At 43.8% G+C, this 23,357-nt stretch overlaps 2 protein-coding genes across 3 annotated transcripts in view; one reads left to right on the forward strand and one right to left on the reverse strand.

The window, feature by feature from the left end:
- The window catches only part of LANCL2 (LanC like 2), a 57,746-nt gene extending 46,807 nt beyond the window's left edge, over positions 1-10,939 (forward strand). For both annotated transcript variants that reach the window (XM_027573797.2, XM_027573798.2), the window contains 3 exons: positions 6,363-6,539; positions 6,904-6,976; positions 10,591-10,939. In XM_027573797.2, coding sequence (XP_027429598.1) covers positions 6,363-6,539; positions 6,904-6,976; positions 10,591-10,694 — 354 coding nt within the window. In that variant the 3' untranslated portion in view covers positions 10,695-10,939. The remainder of the gene's footprint in view (positions 1-6,362; positions 6,540-6,903; positions 6,977-10,590) is intronic.
- A 141-nt stretch (positions 10,940-11,080) lies between these two features.
- The window catches only part of VOPP1 (VOPP1 WW domain binding protein), a 139,601-nt gene continuing 127,324 nt past the window's right edge, over positions 11,081-23,357 (reverse strand). The window contains exon 5 of the mRNA XM_027573801.2: positions 11,081-11,234. Coding sequence (XP_027429602.1) covers positions 11,137-11,234 — 98 coding nt within the window. The 3' untranslated portion in view covers positions 11,081-11,136. The remainder of the gene's footprint in view (positions 11,235-23,357) is intronic.

The raw sequence follows: 23,357 nt of genomic DNA on the forward strand, positions 1-23,357 counted from the left end.
TCTGCCTCTGCCCCTCCCCTCAGGCTCACTCCCTCTCTTAATAAATAAAATCTTGAAAAAAATGTTTTTATTTGAATGTAGTTGACACACAATGTTGTATTAGTTTCAAATGTACAACATAGTGATTCTACAAGTTTATACGTTATGCTGTGACTACCACAAGCGTAGCCACCATCTGTCACCATGCAGTGCTGTTACAGTATCATTAACTATATTCCTTATGCTGTGCCTTTTATTCCTGTGACTTATTCATTCCATAACCGGAAGCCCGTATCTACTACTCCCTTCACCCATTTTGCCCAGCACCCCCAACAACCATCAGTTTGTTCTCTGTATTTACAGGTATGAGTCTGCTTTTTGTTTGTTTATTCATTTTTCTGTTTTAGATTCCACATATGAATGAAATCTTATGGTATTTGCCTTTCTCAGTCTGACTTATTTCGCTTAGCATAATACCCTCTTGGTCCACCCATGTTGTACCAAATGGCATGATCTCATCCTTTTTTATGGCCGAGTGATATATTACAAACACACACACACACACACACACACACACACACCACATCTTATTCATTTGTCTGTCAGTGCACATTCAGGTTGTTTCCATATCTTAGCTATTATAAATAATGCTGCAATAAACAGAGGTGCATATATCTTTTTGAATTAGTGTTTTTGTTTTCTTTGGGTAAATACCCAGTAGTCAAATTAATGGATCGTATGTTATCTCTGTTTTTAAATTTTTAAGGAACCTCCATACTGTTTTCCACAGTGGCTGAACCAATTTTCATTCCCATCAGTAGTGTGCACGGGTTTCTTTTTCTCCATATCCTCTCCGACACTTGTGATTTCTTGTCTTTTTGATTTTAGCCGTTCCAACAGGTGTGAGATGATATCTCATTATGATTTTGATTTGTACTTCCCTGCTAATCTGATTAGTGATGTTGAATATCTTTTCATTGTCTGTTAGCCTTCTGTATGTCTTCTTTGCAAGAGTGTCTATTCAGGTCCTCTGCCCATTTTTTAATTGGATTGTAAATAATGCTTCTTTTGTAATTTTATCTTTTTAATGCATCTTTATTTGTAATATTTGATGTTGGAGGTGTTGTTCATATATCAAAGTATATAACAGTAACCACAATGATTGATTAGTGTTTTGGCAAAGTCTCTTAGTTTTGTAGAAATAGATAGAATTAATGAAGCAGAATTCATATTTCTACCTAGAAATAACAAAAGAACTAATCCCCGAATCAATTTTATTTTCCCTTTGTGACTAACCATAATAATTTAGAAAAATTGTGGGGAATCTCATGATTTTGCCTGATTTTTCAGAATTTTTTAGTCCTCCTACAAGAGTAACACCTAAGATATTCAAATACAAAAGTCAGGTATGAGCATTTAAGAAAATAACTCAGAAAGTTATGATAAAAAGAAAAAGCATAGTGAAATATACTCTTTGGAAATCAAAAGAACTTAAGGATTCATCTTCTTAACAATACCTCAGTCTTTATTTTTATTTTGATTTTTTTTTTAAGATTTTATTTATTCGTTTAAGAGAGAGCATGAGGAGGGGGAGCAGCAGAGGGAGAAGCAGACTCCCCACTGAGCAGGGAGCCGGATGCGGGGGCTCGATCCCAGGACCCTGCGCTCATGACCTGAGCCGAAGGCAGACGCTCAACCAACCTGAGCCACCCAGGCGTCCAATACCTCAGTCTTTAAATTAAAATAAAATTCTGTTCAAATCAGTGCCTCCCATTTTGAGAGCCTTAGAATGATTGTTGTAACTTCAGTGACATCGAGATAAGTCTCTAATGTTATAATTGTCCAACCATGACGAGTATATTGTTGACAAACAAGGACCCTTCGATATTTAAAACAGATGTATGACTTCGAGAAAAAGTGAAAGCTTTTGTTTGTCAGACGCCTTTTGCTCTTTCACATTAAGGAGGGCAAGCAGTGCAGGTGGGCCCTCCTGGTGGCCAACCGTCTCGGCTTCTGAGGGTCCCGTCCGCCCCCCCCCCCCCCCCCCCCGCGAGCCAGCGGTAAGCAGGTAGTCGGGAGCCAACACGTCCAGTGGGGCCATCAGCCTAAGGAGATCCATTTCTCCTAGCCCCGTTGGCAGTCATGCCGTCTGTTTCTACGGCCGCTGGTCACACGGGGAGCACACAAACCACCCATAGCAGAGCCTGCTCGCGGCAGTACCACAGATGCCTCCCAGCAGCTGCTGCCTATCCGGCTTTGGCTCAGAATATCATCGGAATGTCTGTCCCTGCCTTACTTCTTCCGAAACAGCAAGTTCCCTCTTCTCTTAAGCATAGAGCAAAGACATTACGATCCCATACTTAGTCACTAAAACTTAATTCTGTCCATTTACATCAAGATTCTCAAACACGAGGAAGGCAAGGAATATCAGAATCTTTGGGGGCAGAAGGCTTCAGTGGTAATTTAAAAAGGCATAAATAATATAATTTTACAATATATGAGTGACGTGTGAGATTGGTGTTCGGCCAAGGTGGAGGGTGGGGTGGGCAGAGACAGGGTAGGGGGTGGGGTGGAAATGCAAAGCTAGAGAAACACAGCTCGAGGGTCCATTTTCTCTCAAGTTATTGTTAAATTAAGAGCAATATCTGCATTCATTGAGGCTGTCTCAGAATTAGGAAGTGCTTGCATTTTATGTAAGTTTTCAACATTTTCTCTTGCTGGCATGTGAACTCATAAGTTCTTCAAGAATGCTGATGAAAACATAAGGTTTTCAAGTGTTTGCAAAATTATTAATATCCTTCACAAATAAAACTATAAATTGAGTCTAGTTTCACTTAATTTGTTTTCCCTTCCTAGAGATGCCAATCATGTGTGTTAGTTGGGTGGACTTTACTTTGTATGAATATATACTATTAATTTAAAATTATATTGTATTCTAGATGATCCTTGAAAAATGTCAGGATTTTAATAATATTCTATGCTATATTAGGAATTATATTACTTGCAAATGATTTTCTAGCAGAGTACATTTGTGGGCCCTATAACCGGAACCTATGTTGCTGAGCAGTTCTTGATTATCTGACAGTAAACTACAGGTGATGGTAACCAATTCTTCCTTCTAACTACACACATGGGCCTGCCAGCATTAGCAGTATGTGGATTCAGCCACTGTAAACAGATGCTAACACTGGTCAAATGAAAATTGTATTTGGAAAGGTATTTACAAATATGCGGCCCAGGAAAACCATGTAAGTCATACCAAAGTGATATTGATATAATCTTTTGATTCCGTAAAGTAGGAAACCACCACACCTTCCCCACTCCTGTACTTGCGTGCCTATGCTGAAAACCCCAAAATAGAGCTGTATTAGAAATGCTCTCGGAGGGCGCCTAGGTGGCTCAGTTGGTTAAGCGACTGCCTTCGGCTCAGGTCATGATCCTGGAGTCCCGTCATCGAGTCCCGCATCGGGCTCCCTGCTCAGCGGGGGGTCTGCTTCTCCCTCTGACCCTCCCCCCTCTCATGCTCTCTTTCTCATTCTCTCTCTCTCAAATAAATAAATAAAATCTTAAAAAAAAAAAAAGAAAGAAATACTCTCCAATGGTCAGCCATTGACCAGACATCAGAAATTGTTTTCATATAAACGGTGTTCCAAAAGCTCATTTGTAAGTTGATTATTTGAAACATGGAATATCTTGAAGGAGTGCATATCAGAATCAGCTGGAGAGAGTCTTTCAAATTATACTTTCTTTCCTTCTTCCTCAAGATGGTTGATACCTTCCTGAGTGTAAGCATCCCTTATATAAATCTACCACTTTATCAATTTGTTTTCCAGTTGTTTCTAGTTTTTTACTCTTATGAATAAGCTGCTTGGAACATTCTTGTACAGGTCTTTTTGTAGACATGTGTTTTCATTCCTTTTGGACCAGTACCCAGGAGTAAAATTGCTGGATCACAGAGTGAGTGTAAGAAACTGCCAGACCTTTTCACAAAGTAACAGCTGTTCCATCAACAATGTAAGAGGGTTCACATCTTTGGCAACATGTGGTACTGAAAGGCTTTTTAATTATACTCTGGCTGATATTTCATTGTAGTTTCTAATGGATAGCAATTTTGCTTGTGTTCATGGCTCATTTATGTATCTTGCTTTGTTGAACGTCTGTTCATTCCTTTTACCCACGTTGTTTTATAGTCTTTTATCTTTTTATTATTGAGTTGTAAGGATTCTTCCTATGTTCTGGTTACAAGTCTTTGTCAGATAGATGTTTTGGAAATAATTTTTTTTTTAAAGATTTTTCATTTATTTGGCAGAGAGAGACACAGCGAGAGAGGGAACACAAGCAGGGGGAGTGGGAGAGGGAGAAGCAGGCTTCCCGCGGAGCAGGGAGCCCGATGCGGGGCTCGATCCTGGAAATAATTTTGTAGTTGGCCTAATCGTAATCCTTCTGGTATCTTTTGAGGAATAGAGTTTTTAATTCTGATAAAGTCTGTGTTTTATCAAGTTTTTTATGGTAATTTCTTTCTGTATCTTGTCTAAGAAATTGTTAACCAAAAAAAAAATAAACAGCCAGTTATTTTACCAGCAAAATGGGCTTATTCAAGAATAGCGGAGAATTACATTTTGGGATATGCAAGCTATGACAAAACCGTAGGCAAGTCCAACAAACAAAGGAGATGAACGTTATTTTATGGAGGAGAAGGAGGAGTCGGGGAGAGGTTGTTTTGAATGTAAGTCCATTGGAAAACAGCAGGAGTTCAGGGTCATGACAGTTTCTCATTGGCTGAGTTGCAGGGATAGTCGATTTCTTGTAGGAGATGCGGTGAACCTTTTTTCCCTGTTGGGGCCTATAATTGATGATTCTTTCCTGTTTCCTCTTCTGTTGGGGTCTGTAATTGACAAGTCTTTCTGGAATTGAGTAGAGTGGCAGGCTTGCCCTTCTAACCTCCCAGCTCCACTTTAGTGAGGTTTCCCTTTATTAATTGTCACAAAATTTTACTTACCCCCAGGTTATACAGGTAGTATTCTTCTCCAAGCTGCACGGATTTCGATTTAGAACTATGAGCTATCTCTAACTACGGTTTATATATTACATGTGTATTTTGTATATTAGGTTTGTATATGTGATGCAAGAAGAGAGATTCTTTTTTGTAAGCATCAGGATATCTGATTGTTCCTACATTGTTTCTTGGAAAGACTTTTCTTTTCCCCCATTTGATTGATTTGGTGTCATTAATACTCATAACAAGCCACTGACTTGAAGAACCAGTATCCTTTTAGAGTTGAGAAAACTGAGACATTGAGCCACTTGTCCAAGGCCAGGCTGCACAGTTAACAAGGTGACAGAGCTGAGATTCAAACTCAGGCAGTCTGACCCCAGAGCACACATCTCAGTTGCTTTCATGAGTTAGAGTCTTGCTTCTGACCCTGGTGAATAGATTCTACATCAGGAATAGTGAGTGAAATGCAAATGTCTCTCTGTTTCCCCTTCTACCCTCTGCATACACTGGTGCACATACTTCATCTCTCTCTTTTTTTTTTTTTTTGTGAGGTCACTACTTATCAGTCACAGGTAGATGAATCCTGTTTGCTCCCCCCAAGGAGATCATCTCTAGGACCCTTTTGCCTCTAATTCGTTTACGCTAGCATGGAATGAGCTAAGCAAGTGGAGATTACTGACAGCAGATTCTGAGGGAAGGACTAGAGAAAATAAATGAAACATGAGGGGAAAGAAAGGAAAATTTAAAAGGGAATTTGAGGAGGCAAAAACAGACAGCCTCCTCCTGCTGGGCATTTGTCTTCGTCAAGCTCATCTGTCTCTTTACATAGAAACCACTCAGTGGAGACCGTGCCAGTATGTTGTGCATCCCAGGCATGTCTGCTCCGGGAACTGCAGGCAGCTTCGTGCTGGTTTCCGTGGGATGGATTATGACAGGTCTCACCAGCCCCGATAGTGCCAGGCCATCAGGGTCTTACTGATAATGTGGCTGACCCAGGATATTGAGTATTCTCGACCTAGCTGACAGGATATTGTGGAACCATCAGTCCCTCAGTTGACTTCACCAGGAGCGTAAGTGTTAGTGCTGGAGGGCATGTTGCTCCAGGAATTAGAGAATGCTTCCTGGTTTCTGGTAGCTTTTGTTTTAATTTTTTAGCTAAATTTTAGAACTAGTTTTGCAAAACCATGAACTGGGAGGACGAGGGGAAGAGGTGGGGAGATTAAGGTTGTGAGGTGCGGTACTGTGGTGTTGCTGGTGGTGTTTGTGGTTCCCCCCAGAGCTGTTTCGGGTTTCCTGACGCGTCATTGACTAGCCTGAAAGGGAAGCTGTTTGGCTAACTCGTGATCGAAAACATCTTTCTCACACTCTTTTGCTTTCCACTGCGCAGGTCTTTAAGGAGGAGAAATACTTGAAAGATGCCATGGAGTGTAGTGATGTCATCTGGCAGCGAGGTTTGCTTCGGAAGGGCTATGGGATCTGCCACGGGGCAGCCGGGAACGGCTATTCGTTCCTGTCCCTGTACCATCTCACGCAGGAGAAAAAGTATCTCTACCGAGCTTGCAAAGTAAGGAGTCTTTTTTTTTTTTTTAAAGATTTTATTTATTTGAGAGAGAGAATGAGAGATAGCACGAGAGGGAAGAGGGTCAGAGGGAGAAGCAGACTCCCTGCCGAGCAGGGAGCAAAGTAAGGAGTCTTTATCGAGACCACTTTGGAATACCCCCGAGCACGCACAAAATCCAGAACTACAGCTCCTCTCCTTCTCTTAACTGGTTTCTCCCAGCTCTGTGGTCTCCCCTGTTTCTCCTGGCCCAGCAGTACCCCTTGCCCGGGAATCCTTTTCCTTGAGTGCTTGGTGAATTCACTGCAGTGTCTCATTTGCTGCCTTTTCACCAAGCGAAATCTCTGCTCTTAAATATGTTTCCTCTTAGTTTGCAGAGTGGTGTCTAGAATATGGAGCACATGGGTGCCGCATCCCCGACAGACCCTACTCTCTCTTTGAAGGTAAGTGTGAGCAGAAAACGCTAGGTTTAAATATCTGGGTGGGTGAATTTGGTCCTTCTGTGTGTCTCTGCACTGGCCCTATTGCATTTGCCCTTCTTTGAGTAATAACTCCACAACTGTAAAACAACTGTGAACAAAGTAGTTTATCGCTGAAAATTATGTCGAGTCTCTGTGCCTTACCTATTTCGTGCACCCGTGAGCGTCCTTCCAATATTTCTGAAGAATATGTGCAGACAACATAGAATGTTTGCTGCTCAGTAATAGAAGAAATAATAAGGTTACTCCTCTGCATTTTGTCTATAACACTGTGTATATAATATTGATCTATTCACAGGAAACTTGTTTAGTTATTTAAATAATGTTTAATTATTTCAGATATATAAAGAAGTATGACTAATTGATATTAGTAACTTAAAAGTATTAGTAGTTAGGAAAATAGGTAGTTGGAAAAAATAGTAGCATACTCAAGAACAAGCAAAGACAGGAAATGAGCAAACGCAGTAAGTCTGCTGCAAAGCACCTTATATAGACTATAATTCAGGAAAACAAAATAGAAACCCTACAGAGAGGACTCATACATTTTTTGTATTTATATTGTGCGTGTGCCTCTGTGTGTGAATTAGGTAATTTGTAATGTAAGCCACAGAAATCAAAGGGCAAAGGTTGAATGGTATTAGGATAAATTGGTGATAACTTTTGATTACTTTAGAGCTACATCTTGTACTAATTCCAAAGTAAACTTCAAAAGGAATAAATGATTGAATATTTTTTTAAAAAATCAAACAATAGATGGGTGTTGAATTTTGTCAAATGCTTTTTTCTGCATCAGTTGATAATGATCGTGTGAATTTTTTTCCTTCTTTATTAACATTGTGGATTATATTGGTTGATTTTCAAATATTAAGCCAGCCTTGCATCTCTGGGATAAACCTCACTTGGTCTTCTTATATATCGCTGAATTGTATTTGCTAATATTTTGTTGACGATTTTTGCATCTGTATTAATGAGGGATTTGGCCTAGAGTTTTCCCTTTTTGTACTATCTTTGCCTGCTTTTGGCATCAGAGTAATACCGACCTAATAAACGGTATTGAGAAGTATCCTTTGCTCTTCTGTTTTCTGGAACAGATAATGTATTACTTGGTGGAAGAATTGGTGTTGATTCTAACATAAATGTTTGGTAGAATTCTCCAGTGAAACCTTGGAGTAGAGATTTGGGTGGGGACTAGTTAGTTTATAGGGCTGTTCAAGTTCTCCATTTCACATATGGTAAGTTTCAGTAGTTTGTATTTCTGAGACATTGTACTGTTTCACCTACGTGTCAAGTTGATGTGCGTAAAGCTAATCCTTTATTTCCCTTCTGATGTCTGAATTATCTGTAGTGATAGGCCCTATTCTGCTTCTGCTCTTGGGTATATTTTTTAATCATATATTAGAAATATAAGCAGAAAATAGAGCACTTGCCATTATCTTTTGCAGATTAATATCCTTTTAATATTCAAAGCAGTCATAATGAAAAAATAATCCTCAGAAAAAAATTTCAGTCTTTTACATCATTAAAATGCAGTGTATTTGCATTAGATAGAACAGAGTTAATACCTGAACTCTCAGTGGAGTGCATTCAGGTCTATTAATGGCAGCTCCAAAGTCCGAGTAGGTCAAAATCTTTGAATGTACAACTTCCTAAAGGCTGGGAAGTTAGATTCATCTGTTCCCCTATGCCTCCCAAGTGCCTGGAAGTGGGCTCTAGGTAGATCCTTGTGGGGTGGGTGGAGAGTACTTCTAGTGCCTTTGGGGAGGCGACTAGGCTGAAAGGGTCACTGACACCGGTAACCCCTTCTGGAGCTTTCTCCTGTCCAAGCGCTCCGTCGAGGTCAATCTGCTGCTCCACCCCACCAAAACAGGAAAACAAATGGACCACACTCTAGGGTGTCATGGGTCATCGTCTTTTTGTAATAGGTTCTAATAAGTCAGTGTTTTTCAGATTTCTTAAGCTACTGGAACCCTTTCTTCAAACAAAAACTTACAGGGTTAGTCTGAGAACAACCAAAATGTAGGAAAACAGCTAATGACACACACAAAATGTGAATGAATTGCAAAATCATTGAGGGAAGAAACCACACAGAGCAGGCTATATATACTGTGGGGTTCCATTCAAAGGACATTCTGAAACAGGCCAGACTACTCCGTGCTCGGGATGGCGGCGGGGGTAAGCTAGAGAGGAACACACAGTGGGGAGGCGATGGAGATGGTCCATATCTCTTGATAGGAGTTTGATTTACACAAGTGTGTGCATTTGTCAGACTCAGAGGAGTCCACTGAGGACTTGGGTGTTTCGGGGCATGTAAATTTTACGTCAAAAGAAAAGCTATAAACAAAAGTCCAATAAGGGAGGAATTGTTCTGATTGAAAAGGGAGATAAGGGGCCTAGAGGCTGGAGCCAGCCAGCTCGCAGGCTTCCTCGCCCACCTTCCTGTAGGTCTATTTAAAGCCCGATCTTGGTGCAGACTACAGTGATTTGCGGTGGGGATTTCGATGAAAACAAAGTTCATTTTATTTATTTTTAAGATTCTATTTATTTATTTGAGTCTCAGCGAGAGCATGAGCAGGGGGAGGGGCAGAGACAAACAGACTCTCCCCGCCACACACACACACACACCCACCCCTGAGCACAGAGCTCAACACAGGGCTCCATCCCAAGACCCTGAGATTATGACGTGAGCTAAAGTCAGATGCTTAACCGACTGAGCCAACCAGGCGCCTCGAAAACAAAGTTCATTTTAAAGTAGCATTCGTGTGTGTGTGTGTAATGGAATATTTATTCAACCATAAAAAAGAATGAAATCTTGTCATTTGCAACAACATAAATGGAGCTAGACAGTATTGTACTAAAGCAAACTAAGTCAGAGAAAGACACCATATGATTTCACTCATATGTGGAATTTAAGAAACAAAAGAAAGGGAAAAAAAGAAAGACAAACCAAGAATCAGACTCTTAACTACAGAGAACAAACTGAAGGTTGCCGGAGGGGAGGTGGGTGGGGAACAGGTGACGGGGCTGAAGAGTACACGTGAGGAGCGCCGAGGAACGGAGAGAAGTGTTGAATCATTACATCGTACACCTAAAGCTAATATAGTGTGTTAACTCTACTGGAATTAAACTTTAAAAAGTTTTTAAAAATTAAAGTGGCATTCTTAAAATTCAAAGAAGATACAAAATGCAGCCTTTTTGTTTGGACTAGGAATAAAGCTCTGAGAGAGGAAGTTTTATAGTTGAAATAGCACAATAGCAGCACCCGTAACTTTTTAGGTGGCCATTCTATGAGATCATCTTAGAGTTGCAAGATACAAGATTAAAGCCCAGAACCCAATTAAAAAAAAAAAAAAAAAGAAGGGAAGAACAACTGGTATTGTTATCTGCTGGGTGCTAATATAAGGATTTCTTTGTGTTTTTTTTTGGTTTTGGTTTTGTTTTTTTGTGAAGTCATTTGTAAAGTCCTCAGCACCTTTTCCATCATCCCTGTCGCCCCTGGTACAGGCAGTGATTACAGGTCACTTTGTTTCAGACGCTCCCCTAATGCCCTTGAATAAAAGGATCCACGTTGTATGTTGCAGGCATGGCTGGCGCCATTCACTTTCTCTCCGACATCTTGGCACCGGAGACATCCCAGTTCCCAGCATTTGAACTTGCTCCTTCGCAGAGGAACAAAAAGATGTGAAGAGACTACTAAGACACCTGTTTGGACCAAAAGCCAGATTGCTTAGTGCCTGACACAGAACCAACTGTGAATCTTGAAGAAGGCCAAAAAAAAAAAAAAAAAGAGAGAGAGAAGCAGACACCTTCACGGGCCCCCTTTGTTGCAAAGACCCTCAAGTTAGAGCATGAATGACAGAAACCATCCCATCAGCGTTTTGTAACAGTGTTCCCCTCACTGGTGTAAAATATGAATTCTTCACCTCCGGCCTTCTGTAGCATTTGCATGTTTCTTGGTGTTCATTGTCTATAGGTGTAAGTTGTTCCAAACAGAAAGCCCTTCCCTTCCCATGAGCCCGGAGCCGACCGCACACGAGAGCACGGCGGCAGCCACTTCTCTGTATATAAGATTCCAAGGGACGGGTCTCCTGTGTTGACAGACGGGGAATAGGCAGGCGGTGTCTCTCTCATATACCACAAAGCGTCTCTAAGGTGATATCCTCATGATGCTTTGTCAGCACTCTCTGTGAGTACCTTGCAGACAAGCACGAGGGAAAGACCATTCCTAAAACCGAAAAGAAAGAAGACAGATTAAGAGGGGGGTCTGGCTGGAATGGTTGGGGGTGGGGGGTGTGGGTTGAGCCTTTGCACCAGGTCGCCAAACACTCCGCTCCCTCTTTGTGTTTTGTTCCCCCTTAGTGTTTTTCAGAAGCCAGAGGGCGTGCATTGCAGCTCTACTGGGGCGCTCTGTTCTCAGCTGAAGTTCCGGGAACCTGTGTGGAGTTCCAGAGGCGCCTGTCAGTCCCAGTCCAGACCAGCCAGTGCCCTGGGCGCTGGACTTCATGATACCAGAAAACATCCAAGGGAAGCCTTGCCATGACCACATTGTAAATCAAGTAGGGATGACTAAGCATTGGCAGTTCTAGATTTGGCTTACATTATTAAAACAGACTACACCTCAATTTTATCATCATCATAACCTATTATAAGTTCAGTGGATAAAATTCCAGATGGAGATAAGCAGATATTCACCTGTTGCCATGTCCCTGCAATTACACTTACTTCAAAATTTAAGAAGTTATCTCAGTGTAAATTTGGGAGGAATACGGTCATTTTTGGTCATTGAAATCTCACATCTGATTGAAATATATGAAGCAATAAAAGGACTAGTCTGCATTTATACATATGGGAAACATAATCTAACCAAGAAAATTGTGCTATTAATCTGCCTGACCTGTTTTATCTAAAAAGATGGACATTAATTTGGATTAGCATATTCTCAATAATCCTGTCGTGTGGATTTCAGGTTTTAGAAGAGTTTTGTCATCACCGTACCAGTGGCCTAGGACTTTCCAGGCACTTCTCCTCTTGTGAGCTAAGGCACGGGTCATAAAAGCCTAGATAGGTTTCTCTGCTGGTCTGGTCCTTGTCCGTAAGGGTCTGTCTAATCACTTATCAGCCCTAGTTTCCACTCCTTTCATAAAAGAGCAAGAATATCCATGCAGAAGACAAATCTTCATGCATATGCAGTTCGTCAGGTGTTGCTGAACCTTCTTTGTGGGCCTGGCAGCCAAACATGGGACCTTCATTTTATTTTATTTTATTTTATTTTATTTATTTATTTGACAGACACAGCGAGAGAGGGAACACAAGCAGGGGGAGTGGCAGAGGGAGAAGCAGGCTTCCAGCAGAACAGGGAGCCCGATGCGGGGCTCGATCCCAGGACCCCGGGACCATGACCTGAGCCGAAGGCAGACGCTTAACCAACTGAGCCACCCAGGCGCCCCGGGACCTTCATTTTCTAAATGAAGCCTCATGGATGCCTTCATTGCAGACACTGTTTCTAAGTCATGACTATCTTCTCTCAAGTTAGGTAGATGGCTTCCATGGGCATAAATGCTCATGGTTATATTTTAACCGACTTCCTGGACCGGCCCAGTGCTTCTCAGGCAGCCCAGTACCCCATTCCTAAAGTCAGGATATGCCGTCCTGAGTCAGTTGAGGGGGACTGTTTGGCAGGAGAGCCAAACAACCGTGCACCCTCCCTCCCTTGCCGCCCACCTCCTCCAAACCAAACACACAGAGCTCGGGAGGTCTTGCCTGCCTCAAGGCTTCGGCCAACAGCTTTGCCCAAACTGAATTCCTCAGGGGAAGCCAGTGGGACAGCACAGGGGTTGGCCCCAGACACCCCCGGTACATCCTGCCTCAGCCAGGGGGAGCACATCAAAGCCCCTGATTCTGGGCACATGTCTCCAGACCAGAAACAGCAAGGGAGACTCACTCACTTACCTGGGCATCTCACCATCTATGAGAAGTTAAGTGTCAGCCTTCTTTCCAACTAATGTACTGAGGGAAAGATAAAGTGTTTGTGGAATAAATGGAGCTTTTATTTATGGGGTTTCCTTTTTTAAGTCAACCGGGTCGACGCCTTCCTGCTTACCCACTAGATGTTAACAGATGCGCAGCTCTTGGACTCTCCGTTACCCCCCTTCCTAGCACCTGTTACGTAGCTGCTGCAGAAGGGACGGTTCCAGGGTCAGTCCCTGAAGGCAGAGAAGAAGCGGCATCCACTTCAAGGAACAGAAGACTTAATGGAGGTCGGTTCAGTAATTCTAAGTGTTGGAATTCAGATCTCAGAACATCTCACAGTGATCTCTTGATTTGTTTGTGATCTCCAAAATGTGTCTAAATTTAAAAACTATGTGTGTGCACAATACCATTTTAAAATTTGAAAGAAAAAAAAAGTTGATGGCCACAAAAAGTGTGTGGGGTTCTTTGGTTTCGTTAGTAAAGACAGTTTCGTGGATGGCGACTTGCGGGCTCTTCATTCGTTCTCACCTCCGTCTGCATTTGAGAGTGAGGTTGGGTGGGAGCATTGGTCACCATTCTGAAGATTTCATTCTTCACTTAAAAATGTGGCAATTGCCCACATCACGAGGTACTGAATAATTCATTAGAACGATAACAAGGTATCCACACATGCGTTCTTTTTTTTTAATCCCAAGGCTTCCTGAAAGCTGGACGATGATGGTAAGAGCATCCTATATTTAGCTGGCATAGTGTGACGGGCCTTTGCCCTCACCGTCCTTAACGGTGACAAATGGTGACAACACTGCTGGAGGTGGGCACTGTTATCCCTGTTTTACAACTGAGAAAGCTGACAGCCTTGCCCAGGATAACCGCTAGAATGGAGGACAGGCGGGTTTTGCCATTGGTCATACTCTCTTGCACCCAATACCCCTTCCCCTAGGTGCCCCCTACAGAAAGTAAGAATTGAAACCTGGGAGAGGCCTTGCACAAGAGCACATGCCTAGGGAAGGAGGAACAGGGCCTCTTTCTCTGTCCTTGTCACCTGCTCGAGCTTACTGCCCTCCAGGCTGGGTTGGGGGACTGCAACCGTTAGTGTAATTGTGTAGTGCTTTTAGCGTCTATTACTTCATTTGCTGAATTCACAAGAGCAGTGATCCAAATTTACAGTCCAGGTTCCCTGAACATTTTGACAGACTGTCCTTACTCCATCCCAGGCTCTCTGCTGCAGCTTAGAGGGTCTCTTCCTTTCCTGGGCCTTAAGTCCGGCATGAGGCTAGGTTTGTAGGGGGGGCTGGGGCCATGGTTGTTTTGGGGATCCTAGGTGTGTGCAATGTTTTCTGTGCATATGCATATGAATATTTATCCGGAGAGAGGGTTCCTAGTTTCATCAGAGCTTTGAAGTGGCCTTTGACTCCAAAAGGTAAAAAGTTCAGGTTCTGGAGTAAAGAATGCATGTTAGCAAGCTGGGTTTCAAAACAGGGAGCAGGGATGCGGTGGAAGATGGGCATGGCAGGGGTATCTGGAATCACAAGGCACCCGCGCATTTAGGAAGACCCCTATCACGGTGGAAGATGCTACCTTCAGGTCTCAACTTTTCCATATCACGTTGACTTGAGGAGAGTCAGCTGTCAATGTTCAAAATGACTGTCACCTCCTGATGCCCGTCAGCCTGCTCTTCAACGGGCCCATGGCCCTGGAAGGCTGTGTTGCATCATTGCCCTTCCTGATCAGAGCAAGGTTGCAGTCTCCTTCAAGGCCCCGTTTTAACCAAGACTGGCTCCCTGGAGCTGGATCGCTAGAAGCACCAGTGATCCCAGATGCTTGGGGCTATTATGAGGTCCAGTTGCTTCACAAATACCACTGCACCCATTTTCCCCTCCCACTTAAGAGGTGGGAGGCTTGAGTGCTTCATTCAGCACGCGTTTAATTGCACACCTACAGTGTGCCAGGCATTGGGCTAAGTGCTGAGAGTGAACTGACAAACGGTCATGGATACTGGCCTCCTGCATTCACGGTCCTGCTTGGTGAACACCTGCTGGGAGCGAGTAGCATTGAGCTCAGATGCAGGGGAGGCCCTCCCTTAATAGGACATCAGACAGCTCCTCTGCATTGGGGGGTGGGGGCAGTAAGCCTCCTGGGTGAAGAAGGCGGTGTGCGTCTTCCAGGTACGGCAGGAGAGGACCCCAGGTAAGTAATCACCCAGCTGTGCAGTATGACGCCCTCTGGCATGATGATGAGGCTGGTCCCAGCCACCAAGGGGCATATGTACTGGGCGTTGGGAAGCTGAATGCCTATGTTTACCTCTGAATTCAACCACTTGTGTGAACTTAGACAAGAAATTTCCTGAGCCTCAAGTTTTGTTTCGTTTTGTTTCCAGAAAATCAGGACAATAATCAGGACAACTTCATTTGGTTGGTGGGAGGATTAAAATGAAATAAGTAGAGAAAGTGTCTAGCCACATGTGAGTGCTCTGTTGGGGCAAGTGAAGGTGTTGGTGTAGTGCTTTTAAAATGTGAGGAAACAGGCTCACTCTCCTAAGTAGTTGAATGAAAACCCAGAACTGTCCAGCTCCAAAATCCCATGCTTCATGACAATGCTGGAGCTTCCTGCAACCTGTGCGTGTGTGCGCGCGCACGTGTGCACGCGCACCTCACTGCCCCAGGGTCTTTCAAGGGGAGGAAATCCCATAGGGGCAAGGAGTAACCAAGCAACAATTTCAGGCCTATGACAAATCTGAAAGGTGAGAGAGGTTGGGTCCTCTACTTCGCTGGCCTATTCTTTGTTTAGTGACCCACAGAGACCTTCCCAGTTCTGTATCAGGTGGCCTGTCGTGGCCTTCACAGGATCTTCACTAGACAGAAGCAGTGCAGGTCACATGTCAATGGAGTCCACCCCACCCTTTAAAGTACTGCCCGCAAGAGAATTAAAACAGGTACCAAGCAACGCAATCACACATCCTCCCATAATCATAAATATTCCCCATGGTCCCAAGAATGGATGAGGCCGGCTTTTCAAACCATTTCTTTACAGAGGAAGTTATCACAGACTGTATCAGCTGTTGGGGACTAAAAGGGGGATAAGTTAGGCCCTGAGTCAGGAAGGAGTAGTGGGAAGGAGGAGCACATTTCCTCTTCGCACCTGGGCTAAATGTCGTGAGACCTTGCATGCCTGAAAGATGTCTTTGTTCTGCTCTGACACTTAAATCACAGATTGTTTATAGAATTCTGGACTGGAAATCACTTTTCTGCTGAAATTTCAAGGCATTGCTGCACTGTCATCTAGCTTCCGGCATTGCCTCTGACACTAAGTCATATCTGTCAGTAATCACTCTGAATGTAAATGGACTAAATGCTCCAATCAACAGACATAGGGTGTCAAAAAGGATAAAAAAAAACAAGACCCTTCTATATGCTGCCTACAAGAGACTCATTAAAGACATCTGCAGATTGAAAGTGAGGAAATGGAAAAACATTTATCATGTAATGGACATCAAAAGGAAGCCAGAGTAGCCCTACTTATATCAGACAAACTAGATTTTAAACCAAGGATTTTATTTATTTATTTATTTATTTATTTATTTATTGAGAGAGGGGGAGAGAGAGAGAGAGAACACAAGCAGGGGGAGTGGGAGAGGGAGAAGCAGGCCTCCCGCTGAGCAGGGAGCCCAATGCGGGGCTCGATCCCAGGACCCTGGGATTATGACCTGAGCCGAAGGCTGACGCTCAATGACTGAGCCACCCAGGCGCCCTTAAACCAAGAATTGTAGCAAGAGATGAAGGAGGGCACTATATCTTCATAATAATCTATCCAACAAGAAGATCTAACAATTGTAAATATTTATGCCCCCAACTTGGGAGCACCCAAATATATAAATCAATTAAAAACAAACACAAAGGAACTCATTGATAATAATACAATACTAATAGGGTATTTTAACACCCCACTCACAGCAATGGACAGATCATCTAAGCAGAAAATCAGCAAGGACAAAGCTCTGCACTCTTGTCCCATAGCCCACCGTGTGCGCTCTCATGGCTCCATGTAAGCCTTCGCTCTGTGCCTGCTGGCTGGGTTCTCTGTGGGGCAAGGTGCTGCTCATGGAGAATGTGGTGCCAGATGAAGGAGCTGTAGCGGGGTCTTGGGCCCAGGGCCTGGTCAAACTCGGCTTCCCAGGCAAACAGTTCCGGCATCAGGAGAATGCCAAGAAGGAAGAGATGCTGAATTCCCTCAAGTACATCCCACCCCCACCCAAGTGATAGTGGGAGCCAACCTGAACTCTTGCCCTGGTACAGAAGCACCTGCAGAACTCAGGGGGCAGGGCGTGGCATAAGAGGCTCAAGTCTCCACTGTGGGTGCTGTGCTGCTCACTGAAGTCTGTGCTGATGGGTGGGGGAGAAAAATGGTGCCAGGCGGCTCCCCTGTCCCAGAGCGGGGAGTTTGTACCCTCCGCTATACAGGAAGCCCTCACAGAAGAGCAAACAATCTCCACTCGTGTGTTCCAGGGATCCCTCAGATAGATCCCTGCGTTCACCCTGTCTCTGTCTGGGCTGGTAGCTCAGTGCACTTGTGTTTTATCTCAGGCACACAGGCTGAGTTTCAAGACTCCACATTTTAGGGGCCCAGGGCAGCGTGGACCCATGCTGATCCTCTGGGGGGCGGGTCTCACGGCGCTGCGGCTGGTGCCAGTTTGTCCCAGAAGGGTAATCACACCAACACACAGGAGGTTGGAGTTTAGGGTAAAGCACAGCAAAACGCAGGCATCCAGGTTGGCTGCCGTTAGCAGGTGTCTCTGCCCTTGTCCTAATGAATGCAATGGCACCCACTGGCTCTTCTGTCCCTTGAGAGACAGTGCCACACCTCCCAAATGCACTCCAAAAAGGGGAACTATCGCTCCCAGTGTGTCCCAGGGGATCCAGAGACCATGCTGTCTGCTCCCAGGCCTCTGCCCTCTTTCTCCACAGGAACAACGCTGCACATCCCAGGCTCCACACTGGCCATGGCATGGACTTCTAAAACTTCAGTTTTTGAGGTCCACTGATTGTACAAACTCATGATAATCAGCCCCTCTTGTTTTCCCAGTCAACGGTTTGAGAAAGTATTTTTCTTGTGCAATTCCCTGTGTGCTGTGCATGTTTTATCTCTCGCTCGCTCTCTCTCTCTCTCTCTCTCTCCTCTCTCCATGATCAGGGCTCCCTTCCCTCTGCAGCACCCATGATCCTTTTCTTCCCCAAATTATGAGTCTCTGCATCTCCTATCTTCCGCAAAGTGGCCTCTTTTCTCCCTCTAGTTGTGCAGTTTGTTCTCTCAGTCCTCAGATTGATTTCTTGGGTGTTCAGAATGACTTGATATTTATCTAGCTGTGTTTGAGGGACGAGGCAAGCATGGGGTTCCCCTGCTACTGTGCCTTCTTAACTCCCTCAACTCAAAAACTGCTGAGTTATGAAGAGACTGAAGCTGATGGAAATTCTGGTCCATGTGGTGTGATCTCATCGACCTCTCTGTTGGGGAACTGCGGGGGTCAGTCCCTACTAAGATGACCTTCTGCAGGTGGCAGAAGGAAGTAGGGGCAGGAAGCTGGGTGGCCACCGTCATCAGATGGCAGTCTGACCTTCAGCTAGATCTAGTGTCCTCTGGGCCAAAGACCAGAACTCTTTTCAGAAAAAAAGTTTTCAATTTTGTGCGAGGGTTGGGGAGGGGGCTGTGATGCCATTGGGTAGGTGCGGGAAGCATCTGGAGAGCGGACTAGGTTTAAACCAACTAGACTCAGTCTCCTCACTGCCACCCAGAGGCCCTGGAGCTGTCAGTCCCACAGCCTTGAGCAGGGTCCGGGTACCTGACCAGGCACCTCTTGCTCTCCTTCCTGGGGGCTCTGGACTCCCTTTGCTCCTCCTTCCCTCAGCCTTCCTCTGCTCAGTCATTAATCACTCATCCATCTGCTTTTTGGCTTCCCCAAATGCGTGGCTGTTTCCTCCCTTGCTGATCTCATTCTCTTTATCAAAATAAACTGGGGGTTGAGGGACGGCATGCTGCACTCCAGCAGACCTTGGGAGGGAGCCCAAGTGTGCCCCTCAACCTTGCAGCTTCACTCTCCCAAGGTTCCCTGGCTGGCTTGAAAGGCCAGGAATGGCTCAATATTTTTGAGCCCCCGAGAGTTTTTATCTCCATAATTTTTCTGGGACTCTTCCTAAGCTATACTAAGCACTGCCCAGCCACCATGATCATCACAGATTGAGCAGATTTTAAACTTCTTTTTACTCAATTGTCAGCATCACTATCATGTGTTCAAACAGGGACTAGTGAAAGACGGGCGCTGCTTGCCGCGCGGCACACCCCAGACCACTCTGGCTTTCTGAATTTTTCTTACATTGAATTATCTTGCTAACATCTTAATTTTGTGATTTCGTCCCCTGTGGAAAGCCTGCTAGTTTTGTCAAATGGGAAAATTCATAAATGAAGAAGTCAAGTGTTTGCAAAACACCGTAGTTTCTCAATCGTTTTACCATCACAAATATTAGCCATTTCTGAAAGAATAGACCTGGAAGGTCAGTAAGAACAGAAGCTAGGTGGCTAGGGGTGCGGGAAGCAGCGAGGAAATAGGAGCTGCAATGGGCCTGCAGCACAGCCGCAAAGCCAGCCACCCTCCCTCCCCCTCGACCTCCCCTGCTTCGAAAAGTATTCAACCTTACAGACATATGCTGACACCTGAAATTCCCGTATTCCACATCCAGAGAGAAGCTGTAAAGGTGAAGTGCCCTGGGGAGATGGCGGTACATTTTATTCAATATCTCATCAACATTTACAGGCCCTGAGATAAGAATAGTCTCTAATGCCAGACTCTCTGGGTTCCAGTCTGGGCTCTGCCACACTCAGTACTTCCTTACAGGGTTGTTGGGGGGGATTAAATAAAATAATCTGAGCAAAGCAGCTAACACAGTACAAACGTTCACAAAATCAATGTCACCTTTAAAAATTAGGAATGATTCTCTAAGGAAAGAAGTTTTTAATAATGCTTCTGAGCTGGCACTACCCCAGAAGTAAGCCAGGTAAGGCAGATGTCATCATCATTTGCCCATTCCAGCACCACTGGCCTGCTTCTTCTGGTAATCACAAGACCTTTTCTCAGGGAGTTGCTTGCTCCTCCCACTTAGGTGCTGCAGCTTCAGCACACACCCACCCCACATATGGCTAACTCTTTCCAGAAAGATGTGGTATTTAATTTAAAACTAGCACCTTCTGAGTTATTGGTAATGTTCCCAGTGGCCCACTCAAGAGATATAACAATAGGGATTCTTCACATTCTTTCTTCTAGGCTCTCATATCTTTAATGGGCTTAATCACTTGAGTGCATTTCATTTCTAATGTATGGTAGTAATAGCGATCATTTATTGAGCCGGGCACTGTGTGAAGCACTTGATAAGCATCATTGCATTCAATTACCCCACTCAGGCCTGACAGAAGTCTGTGCAGAGCTTTCTGAGCCACATTTTACTAGCTATGAGACAACTCAGGATCAGGAGAGCTGCCCAATGTAACTGAGTTGTAGGGCAGAGATTCAACCAGACCCAAATTAATGGGAGTAGCATCGGATATTTCAAGGTCCAGGATAAAAATGGAGCTAATTTCCATCCTTGCTGAAGGGTGAGGGTAGTGAAGGAAGACAAGCCGTTAGGATGAGCCGTACAGTGACAGCAAAGCATCTAAAGCTTAGTAAGCTTAGTGGACAGAGACAACAAAGCAGCAGCTAAAAGATGTGCTCAAAATTAAAGCATTTCAATCATGCACATGAGCTTCATATTCTTGTCTTATACCCTATTCAAACAAGCATGGTTCTCACAGATTCACCCTATTATACATTGCAGGGAACAATAGAATGTAAATGTTACTGCTTTGCCCCTTAATTACTTAGTGAGTCTAGGCAATGATCACCAATGGCTATCTGGAGACAAGTAGACATTTTATATACCTTCTGATAGAAATATACACCACCACTTCTCAAGTAGACCTTCATAACAAAACAAAAAAAAGGATCTGAATCTTATCAAGCTTCTCTATTTACTAGTTTATAAGAAATACCAATATCATGGAGATGCTTTTAGCAAACTCCAGACTGTGGATATATCTGCAGGATAAATAACCTGGTTTGTTTTACAAAAAGATAAAAAAGAGATGGAAAGGAAACCTGCAGATTCAAAGAGATTTAGAAATCCATTTCATGGTATGACTTTATTTGAATCCTGATACAAACAAATTTATTTCAAGAAACTGCAAGACAATCAGGAACAATGTAAATATTCATTGGATCTTTAAAGCTATTAAAGAATGATTGTTGAGTTTAAGTGTGATAATGCTATATGCTTAACTAATTATAGACAAAATGTCTGACATTTGCTTCAAAATAGTGTAGGAAAGGGTCACAAGTAATATAGATGGATAACACAAGATTAGTCATGAGCTTATAATTTTTGATGGTTTGTGATGGGTACCTAAGAGTTCATAATTCTAATCCTTGTTCTGATGTATTTTTAAAAATTTCCTATAATTGGGATCTAACTGAAATTGGGACCATGGAGATACAATGATTTGGAGAAGAATGGTGGGAAACCAGGACTGTGACACAGAAGACTAGTGGCTGGACAAGAAGGAATAAGGTTAGAGAGGAAGGGACGTGTCTCTTGGAAAGAACTGAAAGAAAAGCAGTGTTCAGAGGAAAGCCAAGAATGAATGGCTCAGGATTCAGTGCCTGTGGAATGGAATTATAGTCCTTCAACCGTGCTTAAGGCCATGCCATTTTCCCAAACTGCTGTTTCTGATAATCTGTTTCAGTTGATCACTCAAGACAAGTGTCCAAACCATCATCAAAGCTCTAGACCAGAGCACATAATTTATCAAATATATAAGTGAACTTATTTATTCATTGAAAGGTATGGCCTTCCCGCAAGATCCTTACAGTATTACTGATCTATTGCTGTGTAGCAAGTTACCCCAAAGTTTAGTGGGTTAAAATAACAATAAACATATTTGTGTCCATAGGACAGAAATTCACGATCAACTTAGCTGAGCAATTCTGGCTCAGGGTCTCCTATGAGGTTGCAATTAGATGTCACCTGGAGCTGGAGGAACACTTCCAAGATGGCTCACCCACTTGGCTGTCAGTTTGGTGCTACTGCTGGCAGGAGGCCTCACTTACGGTCTGTATTCATTTCCTGGCGCTGGCGCACAAAGTTCCACAATCTGGGTGACTTAGAACAATAGCTTTGTTCTCTCACAGTTCTGGAGGCTAGAAATCTGAAGTCACGGTGTTTTCAGAGCCATGCTCCCCCTGAGGGATCTAGAGATCTGGTCCACTGCTTTCTCTTGGCTTCTGCTATTGCCATCCATCCTTGGCACTCTTGGCCTTGCAGACACATCACTCCAATGCCTGCTTCTGTCTTCACGTGTGTTCTACCGTGTGCATGTGTGCCTTTTTTTTTTTAGACAGACAGAGAGTAATATGTGTGTGCATGTGAGTGGGCGGGGAGGGGCAGAGGGAGAGGGAGGCAGAGAGAATCTTTTTAAAAATTTTTTTATTTAAATTCAATTTAATTAACATATACTGTATTATTAGTTTCAGAGGTAGAACTCAGTGATTCATCAGTTGCCTACAACACCTCGTGCTCATTACTTCAAGTGCCCTCCTTAATGCCCATCACCTAATTACCCCATCACCCCACCCACCACCCCTCCAGCAACTCTTAGTTTGTTTCCTATAGTTAAGATCTTATGGTTTGCCTCCCTCTCTGTTTTCATCTTATTTTATTTTGAGAGAGAGAGAATCCTAAGCAGGCTCCACACCCAGCACAGTGCCTGAGATGGAGCTTGATCTCATGACCCTGAGATCATGAACTGAGCCTAAATCAAGAGTTAGATGCTCAACGGACTGAGCCCCCAGGTGCCCCAGTCTGTTGCTCCTTTTTTAACTCTTACAAGGACACTGGTCATATTGGATCACGGGCCTACCCTGCTCCAGTAAGACATCATCTTAACTAATTACATCTGCAATGACCCTATTTCCAAATAAGGTCATGTCTGGGTTTGGAAAGAACATAAATTAGGGGGGTGGTGTCTCTTCATAGAGCTGCTTGAGAGTCCAAATGACATGGCCAATGGATCTCCCAGAGCAAGGATCTAAGAGAGCCAAGGCCTTTCATTTATGGCCAGACATCAAATGTCATATACCATCACTTCCACTGTGTTGTATTCATTGTGGGGGGATTAGACCAGGGTACAAATATCAGGAGACCAGGACCACTGAGGGCCACCCTGGAGCTGGCTACATGATACACATTTCTTCAATTGAAAAATACACTCATCCCTTCCCCAGGCCTCCTAAATGCTCATC

This window comes from Zalophus californianus, chromosome 12 (assembly GCF_009762305.2).
Source record: "Zalophus californianus isolate mZalCal1 chromosome 12, mZalCal1.pri.v2, whole genome shotgun sequence".
Classification (NCBI taxonomy): Eukaryota; Metazoa; Chordata; class Mammalia; order Carnivora; family Otariidae; genus Zalophus; species Zalophus californianus.